A 17,467-nucleotide genomic window follows, 5' to 3' on the forward strand; every position below is an offset into this window, starting at 1 on the left:
TGTTTGGACTTTTTTTGACCATAGGAACGCATTAATTGATTTTCAATGCATTCCTATGGGATTTCGTGATTCGCAAGACGAAAAATTCGCTAGACGACAAAACTTGCGGAACGAATTAATTTCGTCTTGCGGGGCACCACTGTAGACTGAGCCCACCTGATGCTACAATGGCAGCAGCATCTCACTTTGGGGGGGAGTAACCCCAATATTAACTATAGTGTTGAAAATTTAAATGCTGCCTGATAACAGCTGAGTAAAAAATTGATTTAGGAAAAATTTAGTTTGAAAACTTTCCAAATGTTCGTGCATAATATGCCACGTTTATTGTCCTCTTTTGGAAATTATCTAAAGAATACATCCTGTGCACTATATATATATTTTTCCTTTGAGAGGAGTGATTTGACAAGATTATTATGGGCAACATCTTTTGAATAAAAACCTTATGCAAGTTCATAGTATTTATAGAAGTGCATGATTTGAGAGAAGATCTGTGAGGAAGTAAGGTTGCTATCCAGATTACCTTTTCAGAATTCAAACCCATGTTATCAGAAGAATGTGCTCTAGGCTCAGTCACTTCCCTCTCCCCTTGAGTATTCCCAATTGACCTACTCCCCTTCTCTTTAGCGTGAACTAGTCCTAATTTGCGGATGATCTATAGCTTTCCAGTTTATATATAATGGCAAACTGTAGTATGCACTTCAGAAGAAAAAAAATCCCAAAGATTGCAGCAGGGCAGGGTAATCTCATGATTAAGTCAGAATTAAATTACTCATTGCTAGGTGTGAACTGATTTTAGGATGCAGAGGCTGCTGGGACAAAGGAACAATGGCTGTTCCCACATACTTTGAAAAATACAAAACCTAGCAGTTACTTTGATCTGTCTCTAGTACAATTGAGAACACACAGATCTCTGGTGAGGCAGATTGCTGACGTAAAGAGAAGGCTGATAGCCTTCATATTAGCAAACCCAGAGATTAATTTTCAGTGGTGTTCTAAATGCCAAATTGGATAATGCTATATAGTGGCCGGAGGGCATGCAAATTCTGAAAGTTAGGTTTTATCTTCAGGTGATCGAAAATAACTTCTCAGTTTTAAGATCCCACTTCTAGGATGACTGAAAGATGAAGTTGCTTAATTGAATTGGAACACACAAGAGGAGGAGAGGGGGAGCATGCAAGCATAAGGCATGTTCACATAGTGCCAAACCACGGTTTGTACCGAGCCATCTTGTGCTACAGATGGGATGGTACGTTATTTGGTTGGAATGGTGACAGCACAACCCTAACTTTTTCACAATGCCGCATTGCCAACTTTTGTTTTCAACCATCCTCCTAACATTATTAGTGGTTCAGCTATTGAACGTTTTCAAGTGCTCTGTTTTATGTGCGCTTTCAAGAGAAAGTAAAATTGCCTAGGGCTCCTTCAAATTACAATTAGACTCTAGGTGCGGAATTGACCTGTAAACGTGCGGGCAGGAAGGGTATAAATTCATGGGGATGCAAAGGTCAAACGTGTTGTGGCAGTAACCCTTGCTTGAGTTGGACATGGTTTCCTTTATTGCATGGATTCTGGGTTTTGGAAAATAATTGCCTATGTCATTGAAATCAGTGGAAGGGTCTTCAACCCCTTTTAAAGCATTCTGAGCCAGTGTCATCACTACATTGTGTACTATTCTGAGCCAGTGTGAATTCCAAAAATGAGTTCGACTTTGTGTATGTCCTGAATCTCCTACCAATCTGTTTCATTGGGTTTCAAGTGTTGTGAGAGAGAAAGAGAGGTATAAAAGCTTCTCCCAACCCACTTTCTCCATACTATGTATAATTTCATAAACCTCGATCGTGTCCCCCGAAGGCGCTCCAAACTGTTGCTCATTTTGGTCTTCTTTTCCCGGCACTTCCAGTGGTGGCTTTCCTGTGGCCCTCCAGATTCTGCTGGGCTACAGCTTTTGTAGTCCTTAACCGTTGTCCATGCTGCGTGGTCCAGCAACAGCTGGAGGGCTACAGCTAAATCGCCCCATCTCTACAATTCTTTCAGTCTGAAAGAGTATCAATCTGAACAAATAATATTACAAATGCGGCTGCATCATGCATATACGGAAAGACATTGCAATCCTCACCATTCTATGGAGTTCCTGAAGATCTTTAAGGAGAGGTGTATGTTGCAGGTTAGAACCACAGCAATCTCAAAAACGATAGCAATTTTGGGAAGTATTTTATCGTATGTTTGGGGGTTCCTCTGAGGAAAGCAACAATTTCCCCTTGGAACGCCCTCCTTTTTGCAGCTTCAGTTCCCAAGGCAAAGAGTCCTCCCACAAGCTTCCTCAGCTGGACCTTTTCACTCCCAGCGCTTTATGCAAACTTTTCTTAGAAATACCATGCTGGTGTGATTGCTTTACCGCAGATGAAGCTCTCTTCGTCTGGGCTGTTGTGGTGCATCCTGTCTCTCCACACCCCGCTGACAAACAAGTTGTTTAAGTGAATATGTGACTCGCCTCTTCGTTTCACCTTCTCCTTGCAGCATATGGAATTTATGACCTTTTTTGCTTCTCTCCCCGGCAGCCTCGCAAAGAGCAGCTTTCTCTTCCTGCCAGACTGTCTCTCCGAAACTACTTTTTCTTTGTTGTCATGGAACAGATTCTTGCATCTCCAAGTGCACCCAGGCCATGCAGCCCCGTCAAGCTGGGGTGGCAGCTAAAAGTGTAACCCGTTTCAGCCTTGTTCCCGCCCACTCCTGTGTACTTCGGAAGAAACTTGCAGGGCTTTGGTGCAATAGCTTTCTTTTTCTTTTGCAAAGTGTGAAGTGCCTCTCTTGGTTGGTGCAAAGCACTGCACCACCAAGAGTTAGCCGAGATTATATTAATTTCCCAATCAGTGTACTTCAGGGACCTCTCTGCTGGATCCTGCCCCAAAGGTTGCCTAATCTAACCAGATTCCTTCTCCTCTCCGCACAATAGTAGGATGCACATCAGGAAAGCATCTGATACCCAGCATCGATACTTCCCCTGAATGTGGAGGTTCTATTAGCTGCCATATCTGTCAATTGTCCTTTATGGAAAGACCATGGATCCCACAAGCTATGTGTTATGAGACGTATTGCTTTCACCTTCTGCAAATTATCTTTACTGGGTGCTCCCTAGTAGTATGAGACAAGGAGAAGTTACTTTCCACACAGCTCATATAGAGTGTGTGTGTGTGTACATGTGTGTGTGTCTGTGTGTCTCACTCACAGGATCATCACCTTGTTGTGGTGAGTGGGCTTTCATGTTCCTATGACCCCTGTGAGCAAAGCCATCGGGAGTCTCACACTCCCAGCAGAGTCACCCAAGGCAGTAAGGTCAAAGGGGAGGAGCTAGACAAAGAATGATCCAAGAAGTCCTCAATGACAGAACAGGTGGAAGATAACAAGCGGTATGTTACAAGGCTTTGAAGGCGGATGAAGTCTGCAGCAGATAAGAATCTACCGGTTGCCGTGATACTCATCCCATTGGAATAGAGCCTTACTGTGAAGACTGTGCGTTGGTCAGTGTGCACTGATCTACACTCATAAAACAAATTCATGCACAGGTGTCTTCCAAAAACCTATCCCAAACCCAAAACCGTGTTCTTGGAAGATAATCTTACTCGGCTACGAGTGGAAGAAGAAGAAGAAGAAGAAGAAGAAGAAGAAGAAGAAGAAGAAGAAGAAGAAAGAGAGGGGGGAGTGTAGAAACATCTTATGCCAACCTTGATCTTACCCCCACCACCCCCCAGACTAAATTAAATAGCACCAAAGGCTTTAACTTTTCTTCATAGAGAAGGGGATGCATCCCAATAGATTTTGGTTTAGTTGCTTTTTCCTGTACCTTTTTCCAGCTCTGTGATATTGGCCCAGATAGGAGGAGGATTATGTTACTGACTGAAGCCAAAAGCCAATTGGCTGTATCCACGCGTAGTTCAATAATAGCTGAAAAGCTTGGCCTCTTGCCACCATAACTTATGGCTATATATTATCTCTGCAAATTAATCAGGCCCTTGAATTTTTAGGCTATACAAAACTGGGCATGATGTCACTCGTAGCCAATCAAAGTGCTTGGATTGTGTCTCTGGAAGGGAGGATTAGTGATACCAATTCGGATGGGGTGCTTCCTGTCATGTTGCGTATGGTGGGTACATTGAGATAGTTCTGTGAGAGATTTTACATGCTTTGTGCTTTGTTTAGTGCTGAAATTGAAGCCGACTTGCTGGCACACAGGCGTCACTCTAGAGATGGTGATGTCTGCTCTTGCCAACCTGCCTTGCTGTTGCCCCATTGGCTATATGGATCAGATGAGGCAATAACTCAGGTGTTGAAACCACCCCAAAGCTGTGCTTGCAGAGTAATTTGGTGAAATAAAATGAAATAAAATACACCCCCCCTTAAGGGCATAGGAGGATAGCACTGTCCGCCTGGTGCGCTAAAAATGTCCTTTTGAGCACGTTTTCTCGCAGGCATGATATGCATTATATTATGATTCTGTTACGATTCAGCTGAGATTCCTGCACTGCAGAGGGTGTTGCTTGGAGAATGCTTTTCAGCCCCATGGAACCTCCAATGTGGGGTTCCGCAGGGCTCAATTCTATCCCCCATGTTGTTTAACATCTACATGAAACCACTGAGTGGAGTTATCTGGAGGTTTGGAGGGCATTGTCAGCAGTATGTTGATGACAGTTAGCCCTATTTCTCCTTTACATCTGCAGGTGAGGCGGTGGAAGTGCTGGACCAGTGGTGTCTTGTCTCAATAATGAACTGGATGAGAGCCAACAACTGAATCTCAATCCTGATAAGACAGATGCACTGTTAGTGGGTGGTTCCTCAGACCAGACGGCTGGGAGGTCGCCTGCTCTTGGTGGGGCTATGCTGCCCCTGAAGGAGCAGGTTCATAGTTTGGGGGTCCTCCTGGATCCTTTGCTGTCGCTTGAGGCCAGGTGGCCTCAGTGGCCCAAAGTACCTTCCATCAGCTTCGGATGGTGGCCCAGCTACGCCCCTATCTGGACAGGGATAGACTAACTATTGTTGTCTATACTCTGGGAACCTCAAGGTTAGATTACTGCAATGCGTTAAACATAGGGCTGCCTCTGAAGACGGTTCAGAAACTTCAGCTGGTGCAGAATTCAGCAAGCAGGTTGCTCACCGGAGCAAGACGGTTTGAGCATATGACGCCAATTCTGGTGCAACTGCACTGGCTACCTATTAGTTTCCGGGCCCAATTCAGAGTGCTGGTTTTGACCTGGTGTGGACCTCAGGACCACAATACCTCAAGAGCTGCCTCTTCCCATATGAACCTATCCGGACCCTGGGATCATCTTCTGTGGCCCTTATTTGTGTGCCTCCTCCTCGAGAGGTCCAGAGGGTGGCAACATGAGAACGGGGCCTTCTCTGCAGTGGCTCCCCGTCTGTGCAATGCTCTCCTCAGGGAAGTTCGCCTGGCGCCTTCGTTGTACACCTTTAGAAACCAGGCAAAAATGTTCCTTTTTAACCAGGCCTTTACCTGACCTGATCTACATCCTATACCCTTTTTAAAATGCTGGCTTTTTTGGGGGGGGGGTGTTACTGGATTGTTGTTATATTTTGATTTTATGTATGTGATCCTTTATGTGAGACCTTTGGGTATAGGGCAGTATAGAAATGAAATAAAATAAAATACCCTCAGGGTGCCTTCCAACTCTGCAATTCTATGATTCATTCATTCCCTTGGAAATTCTGGATGTTCAGTACTAGCACAGTAACACACATGATGTCTATTGAAGTAAGGAATACAGTGATCCATTATAAAATGCGATAGAGGCACCATGTAATTCCGATACCGATTCTCATGCCCACTCAGCCTTGTATTTAACAACTTGCCTAGTAGCCAGAAGTGACCAGGAATTCCATACAGGCAAGTGGGTGGGTGGTAGAGGAGGGATTGATCTGCCAGCCCACTTGGTTGCCATGCTAACCGTAGAAGATGGTATTCCTGTTCCTCTGTGACGAGTGCAGAAGCACAGCAGACTGGCAGAGGGAGAAATGGCTTGCTCTGTTACTCCTCTGCCAGTCCGCTTGATAGAAGGCATTTTTAAATTAGCTAGTGTTTCTGTGCTGGCTTCTCCCCTTTTGCTGTGAACCTTACAGCCTAGTGCAATTTTTTGCAGGCTAGTAACTTTACTGAGCTTATACAAAGCGATGCGTAACAAGCGATGTAGGGTATGGTAATGAACTCTGTCCAAAGGCTCCAGTCTTGCGTTCTCTTAATCTGTGCGTAAAACTCACTGAATACGACCGATCATACTTCAAAGTATACATCCTTAGGATTTCACGGCACACGTCTACAACAGTTAAAACTGGAGTATGTGGAATAATTTTGAACACTTCCTCTGGCTTTCACAACGGAGCTCTTCAGTGATCACGGAGTAGTCTAATAAGCGCTAATAAAGCAGCGTAAATTTTTAACTATTATTACTCACCTTTATCCATATAAAACAGACTGTTTCTCAGCTATCTTGGTGTCACATTTGTTAGAAATGGTCGTGATAGTTTAAGCAGGGAGGAGGTCAATGTGCAAAGTTTTTGGGAAATTGGTTTCCAAATGTGTGATAAATGTATCCTATTCTGGCAAAAGATGAATGATGATAATATTAGTTATTTCTTCTAGATCCTTGTTAGAATGGCAGGTGCAGCTGAATTCTGTTCTGGCACAGGGATTTGTGTCCCTGCATTTGGAGTTTTCCTCAGAACTCTGGTTATTCTTTTGGTCTGTTCCTTTAAGATCTCTAAGTAACGTAGCCATGACTCTCAGGACAGATAGCTCAGTTGGTAGAGCATGAGACTCAAAGGGTGAGATCTCAGGGTTGGGGGGTTCGAGCCCTACATTGGGCAAAAGATTCTTGTATTGCAGAGGGTTGGGCTGGATGACCCCTGTGCTCCCTTCCAAATCTACAATTCTATGATTCTGTGACATATTTCTCTAGACCAGGTCTGGTTGCTGCTGATTGTCTAGCTCTGAACTACAGCTGCTTCTGTTTTGTTCCAGATTAACCTGAGCAAAGTAGGTGAATACTGGTGGAATGCCATCTTGGAAGGAGAAGAGCGGATTGACATTGGTAAAATCAATAAAGAACGTTCAATGGCTACGGTGGATGAAGAAGAGCATGCTGTGCTGGACAGGCTATCCTTTGACTACCACCAAAAGCTGCAGGGAAAGCCACAGAGCCATGAGATGGTATGCTTCTTAATTAGGAAATTGTTTGATTTGCTGACCATGCAGTTCTTTGCTTCTCTTAATGTGCTGCATGCAGTAGGTAGACTGTTTGGATCATTGTGGTACTTTGGTTCTGCCATAGCTCAGGCTTCAAATCACAATGGGTAACTTTGCATAGTCCTTCAAGAAGAGGACAGTTCCCCCAGTTCCATTGTAGGCTGTCTAAGGTAGCATGGGGCTCCTCCCACAGCTTGAGGGGAAAGAAAGAATAAAAAACACAATGCCAAATTCTACTTGTGTGAGATGGTTCCTGGGAATTTCTGTGACCCAGTTCCAGAAAATCTTCATTTATGCCAGATACAATACAGGAGCAAATATCCTAAGTAGGACTTGTATGTAGTAAGCAAAATCAATTTTGTAAATACCCACTTGCCTGATTTCTGCTTCTTTTTACTAGGGGAGTTCCAGTTAAGAACATCATCTGGGTGACTGTTTTAATAGGGAGACGTTCCGAGTTTTAACAAAATTATCTTTTCTAGGCTCATTTGCAAACCTGATTTTAATGCCACTGTTTTCAGTGCTCAAAATGGCATCTAGGTGTACAACATTTAATGTATAACCTTTCTCTGAGAGACTTGCCAGATGCATCTGTGTCTCTGGTGTGTTATGGCATTAGCCAAATGATTATTGCTGTAATCTTCCGAGTGCAGGGCTAATGGCAGTAAAACTCCACTTTCCGCTCTTTGGTTGTGAGCAATATGGAAAGCATCCAGATCGGCGCAAAACCAGCTCTCTGTTTTTACTCCTTTGATTTGTCATCTGTATGATAATACCAGAGTGTACCAAATGTCACTCCTAAATGCTGTGCTCTAAACAGGTCATTCGATCTCAGCATGACTTGGAATGTGGAAGGCAGCCTGAGAATGTATGGGTAAAAATTGTAGGGAACAACCTTACCGTGGGTGTCTGCTGAGGACCTGGATGATACCTTTCTAGAGCAGATTACCAAACATTCAAAAAGAAGAGATATAGTAGTCATAGGAGACTTCAACTACCCCGATAGCTGTTGGAACTCAGACTTTTCCAAGAATGTAAGCTCCAACAAATTCCTCAGTTGTCTCACTGACAATTTCATTTCCCAAAAGGTAAAAGAAGCAACAAAGGGGTCATCTCCCTTGGACCTGGTCCTTACCAGCAGGGAAGAACTGATCGACAAAGTGAAAGTACAAGGAACCTTGGGAGGAAGTGATCATGCCCTCAGGTTTTATCATACACAGGCAAGGGAAAGCTAAGTGTAGTTGGACATGCACTCTCATCAGAAATAGTCAAAGGAGTCCACAAGATGGATGGGAATTTCTTAAAGGTGAAATTTTGAAGGCACAAAGACAGATAACTCCAACAAGAAAAGAAAGCGGAAGACTGCATAAATAGCTTGCAGATGAGCTGAGGTGTAGGAAGAGCATATATAAGAAATAGAAGGACAAATCATGAAGGAAGTGTATACATGAGTTGCCAACAATTGCAGGGAGAAGGTCAGGCAGGCCAAAGCTCAGAATGAAATTGCAAAAGAAGTTAAAAATAACATAAAAGGTTGATTTGGCTATGTTCAAAGCCAAGAGCAAGCAAGTAGTGGGTCCCTTGTGTGGAGAAGATGGAGAAATGCCACTGGGTGACAGAGAGAAGACAGAACTGCTCAACACTTACTTTGTCCTTGCCCTAAAGGAAACAGTGCTTAACCTGGTGATAGCAGAATAAAGGATGCAGGGAGAGAGCTGAAACCCAACATAGGAAAAGAGGTGGTATGGGAACTGCACTCAGGGGTGCTAAAGGAGATTGTGGATGTAATCTCAGAGCTTCTGTCTATAATCTTTGAGAATTCCTGAAGAACAGGTGATGTGGATCCCTGTGAACTGGAGGCAGGCAGTTGTCCTCATCTACAAAAAGGGGGAAAGAGAAGATCCTACCGACCAGTGAACTTGACATTGATATCAGGAAATCTGGTAAAATGTGGACTGGATGAGGTAACTCTTAAGTGGATTTGTAGCTGGTTGACTGACCAAATTCAAAGAGTGCTCTCTAATGGTTCCTCATTATCTTGGAAAAAAGTGACAAGTGGGGTGCTGCAAGGTTCTGTCCTGGGCCCATTGTTGTTCAACGTCTTTATAAACAATTTGGATGAAGGCATTGAGGGAATATTCATCAAATTTGTAGATGATAGCAAACTCGGAAGGTTAGTCAATGCTGCTGAAGACAGAATCAGGATTCAAAATGACCTTAACAAATTGGAGAACTGTGCCAAAGCTAACAAATAATTTTCAGTAGGGACGAATGTAAGGTTGTACATTTAGGCAGGAAGAACCAACTGCACAAATATAAGGTGGGGGACACCTGCATTGCAAGCAGTACATGTGAAAAGGATCTAGGGGTCTTAGTAGACCACAAGCTTAACATGAGTCAACAATGTGATGTAACAGCAAAAAAATCAAATGTGATTCTAGGCTGTAACATCAAGGGGAGCGTCCAGATAGTTTGGTGTCCAGATCAAGGGAAGTAATAGTACCACTCTGTTCTGCCTTGGTCAGACCACACCTGGAGTACTGTGTCCAGTTCTGGACACCACAATTTAAGAAGGATATTGGCAAGCTAGAATGTGTGCAGAGGAGGGAAACCAGGATGATCAAGGGTCTGGAAACCAAGCCTTATGAAGAACGGCTGAGGAATTGAGTATGTTTAGCCTGGAAAAGAGGAGACTCAGAGGACATAGGATAGCCATCTTCAGATATCTTTAGGGCTGTCACACGGAAGATGGAGCAAGCTCGTTTTCTCCTATGCTGAAACCTTTGGCATTTCAATTGATGTTGTCACATATGATGTTCTGTGGTTGAGATTCCTGCCTTGCAGAGGGTTGGACTAGATGACCCTCGGAGTCCCTTTCAACTCCACAGTTCTATAATTCTATGTTTCTATTATTTATTTTGCTTTATATTTGTACATGCAAAAAGATACACTGTTGTATTTATAAGATTACTTATAACCTTCTTTTCAGTTTGGTGAATTCAAAAAATTGGACTCAGAGATATTATAATATCAGATCATGTGCATTAAAGCACATAATATCAAATAATGTGCATTAAAAATACAGACTAAATCAGCTGTGTTATTTTAACAGCAAAGAGAATAATTCCAGCCAAACTTGACTCTCATCACACTTGGAATGTAAAAGCCTGCTGAAAAAGAAAGTTTTAATAGCCCCTCTAAATGAGCTAGGCTATTGAGTCTTGTGAATATCCAACGAATATTAATTCCATAAATGCAGAATGACAATGGGGAATGCTATATTAATTGTCAATATTGATCTATCGTCCAAGGAGCCACCATTTGCAGCAATCATCCATTATGCTAAACTCAGTGATTAGGGAGGTCTTTGCAAGAATAGGGTCTTCCCAATACACGTATGTATGTTGTTGCATAATGAGCTATTCGTTGTTGTTGATTATGATATTTTTATTATCCTTCACTACTTAAGAAGCATCTCAGTGTGATTTCACAATCTAGAGTGAGCATCCAAAGCCTTATCCATGTTTGTATGCTTAAATTGGCATACTATTTTCTGTGCCCTCTGTTTCATGAGGCTCAGGGCAGCTTGCAGCAAATATAAAATACAAAATGTCATAACATCTTCACCAGCATCAAACAATTTGAAAATAAAAATTCGATAAAAATTTCCACTAAAACCTTCAGCCTATTTCTGTCTTGAGGATTTACTGAGAAGAAACAGTTCCACAAATCACAAAATCTGTCTTAAGTTGGAAAACAATGTCTGGCTTTTAAAACTGTCACTCCTTCCCCTAAGACTCCCTGTCTGAGTTTTAAGTTCTGTAAGGATGTTGGGATGTGATGGGAAATCATGCCTGGAATCTGTCAGAAGAGTGCTTCTAATTTGTCCACGTTCATTTCTGGAATCGTAAAATTTTCAACTAAAAACAGAAAAGGAAGCCCCCAGCAGAGAACTTGCACACAAAAAGTTATTGAAATGTGCTTTTGCCTTTCTTATTTGGAGGTAGGCAGAAAATAGATTGGGACCCACTGCAGTCTGGATCAGCAAGGGTTTCTGACTCTGAATGCCAAATAAAATTGTATTTTTAAAAGGCCTCAGTGTTCATTGCCTGTAAAATGAGTATTAATTGGTTGTCTTTGAAATGGGCTTTGTTACAGCTCTGTTGGCCAATTTAAGATTTCTGCATTAACATTTCTGATCTGTTGTAACTCTGGTGTAGATTTGTACTCTCATATATGCAGGTTATTTCATTGTATGGCTCATGGGGTGCGGTATGTTGCTGTTTCCGAAGCAAGTTACTGTTCCAAATCTGGTACTTCTCTCTGCTCCTATTTTTGCACCTCTTTCTGGTTGGTGAATCTCAGAATTCTATTGGGGGGGGGGAATATTGTAAGCCTGAACTCTGCCAACCTTGGTGTAGCATGGTTCATTCTTCAGTAAGTCTGTGTTGCTTATAAGGAATCTGTCTAATAATAACAATTAAAAAATAATAATAATTAAATAATTATTTTTATCCCGTCCTCCCCAGCCAAAGCTGGGCTCTGAGCGGCTAACATCATATAAATCAGACAATTTGCATAATAGAATCTACACTATGCAAATAAAATAACATTCAACTGTCATTAAAATAATATGGAATATTAAATATGGCAAATCAAAATGGAGGATTTTGCAACACTGAACAAGATATCTTTGATTTCTACTGAGTGCGACTGTTGGTCAGTCTCTAGCTTACTGACTGGCGTTGGGTCTCCAGAGGTTCAGGCAGATGTCTCTCTCCATCCCTACCTGTAGGTGTTGGGGATTGAAGATGGCACCTTCTGCATGCAAAGCAAATGCTCTTCCACAAATATTTTCAAAAAAAGTTTATACTATTTCTAAAGCATTTTTAGGATTTAAGATTTTGTTGTTCAATGGCTTGATAGACATTATCAACAGGTTACCAACAGGTTTTGTAGCTAGCTAGCTAAATAAATAAATAAATAAATTTTATTTATACCCCGCCCTCCCCAGCCAAGACCAGGCTCAGGGCGGCTAACAGCCAATAATAAAAACAAGCTGATTAAAATACAATTTAAAAAAAGATTAAAATACAACATTAAAACATTAGGATGCAGCCTCTTCACAGGAGGAGAAAGGAAAAAGAAAGAGGAGGAGAGAATCAAACTGATTCTAAGCCAAAGGGCAGGCGGAACAACTCTGTCTTACAGGCCCTGCGGAAAGAAATCAGATCCCGCAGGGCCCTGGTCTCATGAGACAGAGTGTTCCACCAGGCCGGAGCCAGTGTTGAAAAGGCCCTGGCTCTGGTTGAAGCTAATCTAACTTCCTTAGGGCCTGGGACCTCTAGGGTGTTGCTATTTATGGACCTTGAGGCTCTCCGTGGGGCATACCGGGAGAGGCGGTCCCGTAGGTACGAGGGTCCTAGGCCGTGAAGGGCTTTAAAGGTCAAAACCAGCACCTTAAATCTGACCCTGTACTCCTCCGGGAGTCAGTGCAGCTTGAAAAGCACTGGGTGAATATGCTCCCATGGCAGAGACCCCATGAGGAGCTTCGCTGCAGTATTCTGCACCCGCTGGAGTTTCTGGGACAGCTTCAAGGGGAGCCCCGTGTAGAGCAAATTACAGTAGTCAAGCCTGGAGGTGACCGTCGCATGGATCACTGTGGCCAGGTCGGGGCGGGAAAGGTAAGGGACCAACTGCTTGATGCGGTGAAGGTGGAAAAATGTTGCCTTGGCTGTTGCTGTAACCTGTGCCTCTATGGAAAGGGAGGCGTCAAGGATTACACCCAAACTCTTAACGGAAGGCAATGGCACTAATTGGGCCCCCGCAAGAGAAGGGAGTTGGTCCCTCATCACCATACCATCCTGACCCAGCCAGAGGACCTCTGTCTTCGAAGGATTTAGTTTCAATTTAGTTTCAAATGGGTTAACTGTCATTGTGAACTATGAAATTAGATAGATTTAGAACATACTGTATTGGCCTGAATATAAGACGCAGACCGAATATAAGCTGAACCTTTAAAATTGATTGGGTGGGGCGTTGCATACTGTAAGGTCGCTAATATAAGCTGCACTTTAACTTTTCACAGTTGGAATTGGGGGGGGGTGAGGCTTATAGTCAGGCCAATACGGTAAATGCCAAGGCTTTTATCAGTGTAGATATCTCTTTGGCTTTTTCCCTGGAACACCTGAGCAAAAGGATTCCTAGCACAGTTGTGTGATGGCAATCAAAGATTACTTAATGGTGGAACACCAGAGTTAGCCTGCAGGTACAGAACCGAGAAGAAAATAAATTAAAACAGAAATAAAATATTTAAGGGATTTTAAGTAAGCAGAAGTCCAGTTTCCCCAAGCTTATATCCCTGTTCCTGTTTGGAATCTTGGCTATGCTGCGACATGGGCCTCTGACCCATGTGCAGAGGAAGGAACCATCTCTCCTGCCTTTGCTAACAAATGGTGCTGCAATGAAATTTAAGGAAGAGCAGCTGGCAGCTATACCGTGCCATTCTTGGTTTCACTGAACAATTTGATAATACCTGGCTGCGGTCAGTGGACTGTATTCAGCTGATCCATTGACCGGCAAGTCAGGATTAATCAAGTTGGTGGGTTTCTGTATATTGCATGACCGTGACATGACTCTTGTCTTAATTTCAGAAAGTCCACGAGATGCTCAAGAAGGGCTGGGATTCTGAAGGCTCCCCGTTCCGAGGCCAGAAGTTTGATCCCTCCATGTTCAACATCTCTCCTGGGGCAGTGCACTTTTGATGATGGCACCGAGGATGGGAGAATTGCCTACCTGCCGGGGAGAGTAGGATGAAACTGATGCCACTGCCACACTCCTCCCCTCCTGCCAGCGATGTCAATCAGCCCCTTTGTCCCTGCCTTGTTACCTGGGCTTGTTTGCAAAATGACAAAGGACTTCAAAGTAGCCAGAATGTGGGTTTGCTTTTGGGGAGGGGGGAGAGGGGAGTGCAATGTTGAGCGAGTCCTTCCCTCCAGCACCAGGTTGGTGCATTTAATATGTATGTGGGGGAAGCCTAGCAAAAAGCAGCCTTACGTACTGTGTCACCACGGCAACCAGCAGCTGCTGGTAGCATTTCCTCTCCTCTCTTGTTAATGGATTGCTTTGGGGAGGGGGGTTGATTGAAGGCAGTATTTCCCCCCCCCAACCTCTTTTTCAGAAATACATGCAGTTTGGCCAAATGATGGCGAGATTCTCTCCTGTTTCTTTGAAGCTGTCTTCTGTCCCTGGTTCCATCTTTCAGGAAACCCAATCTCCTAATGGCACCAGGCAGCAATCTGCAATCAGTGTCATTTTAGCAGCATCTTAATTGCTAGGTTTGGTCCTTGAGGCCCTGGCAGTGGGAGGTAAATGTTGCAGGCTCAGACTAATAGCTGAAAAGGAGCCAGAACAGAAGGTGACACTTGATAGCTGTATCTTTACTGTAGATCTCTGGTGGTCTGTGACGCTTTGGCATTGAATTTGAAAAATAAGGGGGGGGGGGGAGACAGACTTCTCCTGATTGCAGTGACTGGATGACTTGGTGCTCAGAGAGCGGCAGTTCTCTGTGAGTCTCAGTCTGTTCTTAGTTTTATCCAAAAGTGGTTGATATTAAGCTTCAGAGTATAGACATTAGTTTATCTCCCTCCCTCCTCTCTTAGGGCCAAACTAGCTGATACAGCAAGTGTGGGATTGTATTTAATTATCTGACTTTTTTCAAAACAACAACAACAACAGATCTTTTTATGGAAAATCGGGACCACAGGGTGGGGTTTACCCTTCCCCTGTGTACTGCAGTCCCGTCCCCCCCGCTCTTTTCATCAGAAAATATATATGCTATGGTTGCCAATGTAGCTTTCCTTTTAGGTGGGGGCAGTGGGGTGGGGATGGGTTTGATGGGACGATAGCATTGGAAGAAAGGGTTAAATTTACCTGACAGCTCATGACTGCAGATAGCGATGGCTTGGCCCACCTCAGCAGGTTATCTGAATCTATGAGCACATTTAGTACAATAGTGGCTCTTCCCCTGAATTCTGCTTCAGAGGAGGCAGGGTGTGCCATTTGAATTTAAGAATCTTATTTCTGCTTATTGTCATATAGCTGGCAACCTGTTACAGGGGGTAGTGAGAAATACATTTGAGAAAGAGAAAAGTCATGGCTCTTGAAGTTGTCCTATTGTCCTGGCAATATCCATACCTTTTAAAAAATTGTTATAAGACCCATAGAGAAAGCAGCCGTTCCAGATCTAATAATATTATGTGCATGTCTGCCATTAAAAATTGGCAAGAAAGTCAAAGCTTCAAGAACAACATCACCTGTCAAAATGTAAAACACATTTTAGGTTTGTTCATAGTTGCGTAGTGGGCCATATAAAGGCGTAAGTGTTATCTCCACTATTTTACACTTAAGAAGGGAAGTAAACGATAAAATATATAGTACAGTGAGACATTCTTGGTGCTTGTGATACCCAATATAGAATTACAATATGCAAAATTCAGCTGAGCCCACCAGTATATCAGCTTTTAGGTGCGAGATGTAGGGCACATACCAGACCAAGCTCTTGGCTTCTGAATAAGCAAATCTGACAATCCTCACAACTTCAGACAAGTCAAAAGAGAAAACTGGATAACTAGTCTCCAGTACAAGATTTCAGATGAATTCTCGGCTCACCATAGACAACTTTAAAGAAAGCTTGACCATGAGAGACCAATAGGGAAGGTGGCTGTTCCAGATATGGTAGGAATATGTTTGACCGCTGTTTTTTAAAAATCCCCACATCACAAAACGGTCCCTGAAGCTGGCAGATTTTCAGCTGTAGTGTGGTGGATGCAGCAGAAATCCCAGTCACACATGCCCAAGGAGTTTTCTGGACTCGTTTTCGCAAGGGGCCTATGCTTGTTTCTGAAGACATCAGTTGCCATTTGAAGCAGAAGATCATGTCCGGTGTTAGTCCTATTCAGAATAGGCCCATTGAATTTAATGAATGTGGCTAACTTAGGCTCATTAATTTCAACAGGTCTCCTCTGAGTAAAACTTACGCTGCTACAACCCAGTTTTGTTTCTTTCTTGAATGACTTGATCCATGACAAAGGGAATGACAAAGAACTTGCGATGTCTATGTTGGCTGTAGAAAGAGAGGCTAGGTGATTATTATTTTTTTTGCAGGTAGCTTATATGTCATTCATATATGACTTTCATTGTAGGCATAAAAGCACACAGCTTCCTGACCAGTCCCTGACAGTAGGATGGTTGTTACTCACTTGCAACATGAATGTCACCGCACCTTTTGTCTTCTGAATGGGCATTTCACAATAGTACGTTTCCCAAACACTTGTGGACCTACTACCTGCAGTCTATCATTATTCTACTGTTTAGGAAGGCAAGTGGGTGGTGAAAGAATGTCCCCACTGATCAACACGTTCCCCCTTCCTTTTTTAGAAAATAATTTATTCTATCTAAAGCACCTAAAATCAACTAGGCAACAGTCTTAAGTTGTTTGCCTAATGCACAGTGGGTTTGTATGATTTATGGTCAATATTTGTGGGTGTCCACCACCTTGAGTTTTGTGGTTCCAATGGGCTTGACTAGGACTAGCATTCCCAAGACTCTGCTGACAAATCTCAAAGGGATGGGTTTCTTCAGGACTTGTACATCCCCTCAGCCCAACCCCTGCCCAGCTGGGTCTGTCCACTCCAACCTTCTGACCTCCTGTTGGGCTTCCTAATGGTGAAAATAGTCTAAGACTGCATGACCTGGATTAGTTTTTTGGGTTATTGGGGTTTTTTTTGCAAGCATGAACAGTGGGTATTAAAACTGTGCTGGATTCTTTTTAAAAAATGACCAAAACCTTCCTTGGAATATCTGTTGTACTACTCCTACGAGTGGGGAAACAGATGTGCCTTGAAATGTCAAAGACAGTGACTACTTGATTTTGATTTTTTTGTCCTACAGGTATTTGGGGAAAGCTAGCATCTTGCCATTTTACAGATTTATGTTCAAAGAGTTGACTGTCCTTGCTCAGACAAAATGCCTTCTTCTAAAAGAAGAAAAGTGAGATGTCCTCACTTAAGCACTGGGGACTGGCCTCTTCCCACAAAATGGGACAGATGGAGAAATGTTGCTTGCTTTCAGTGCCTCGTCTCTCAATCAATCCTTGTGCTGAGCCAGTCGATTAAGCCTTAAAGTTCCATGATCAGGGCTCCCTCATAGGCCAGC

General features: G+C 43.1%; 1 protein-coding gene across 1 annotated transcript in view; it reads left to right on the forward strand.

Annotated features, from left to right (window-relative positions):
• Positions 1–14,457, forward strand: part of NUDCD3 (NudC domain containing 3) — a 53,833-nt gene extending 39,376 nt beyond the window's left edge. The window contains exons 5-6 of the mRNA XM_081171809.1: positions 7,028–7,216; positions 13,906–14,457. Of these exons, the coding sequence (XP_081027935.1) occupies positions 7,028–7,216; positions 13,906–14,016 (300 nt within the window). The 3' untranslated portion in view covers positions 14,017–14,457. The remainder of the gene's footprint in view (positions 1–7,027; positions 7,217–13,905) is intronic.
• The last annotated feature ends 3,010 nt before the right edge of the window (positions 14,458–17,467 follow it).

The sequence above is a fragment of the Podarcis bocagei genome (genome assembly GCF_964188305.1).
Source record: "Podarcis bocagei genome assembly, chromosome: 15".
NCBI lineage: Eukaryota > Metazoa > Chordata > Lepidosauria > Squamata > Lacertidae > Podarcis > Podarcis bocagei.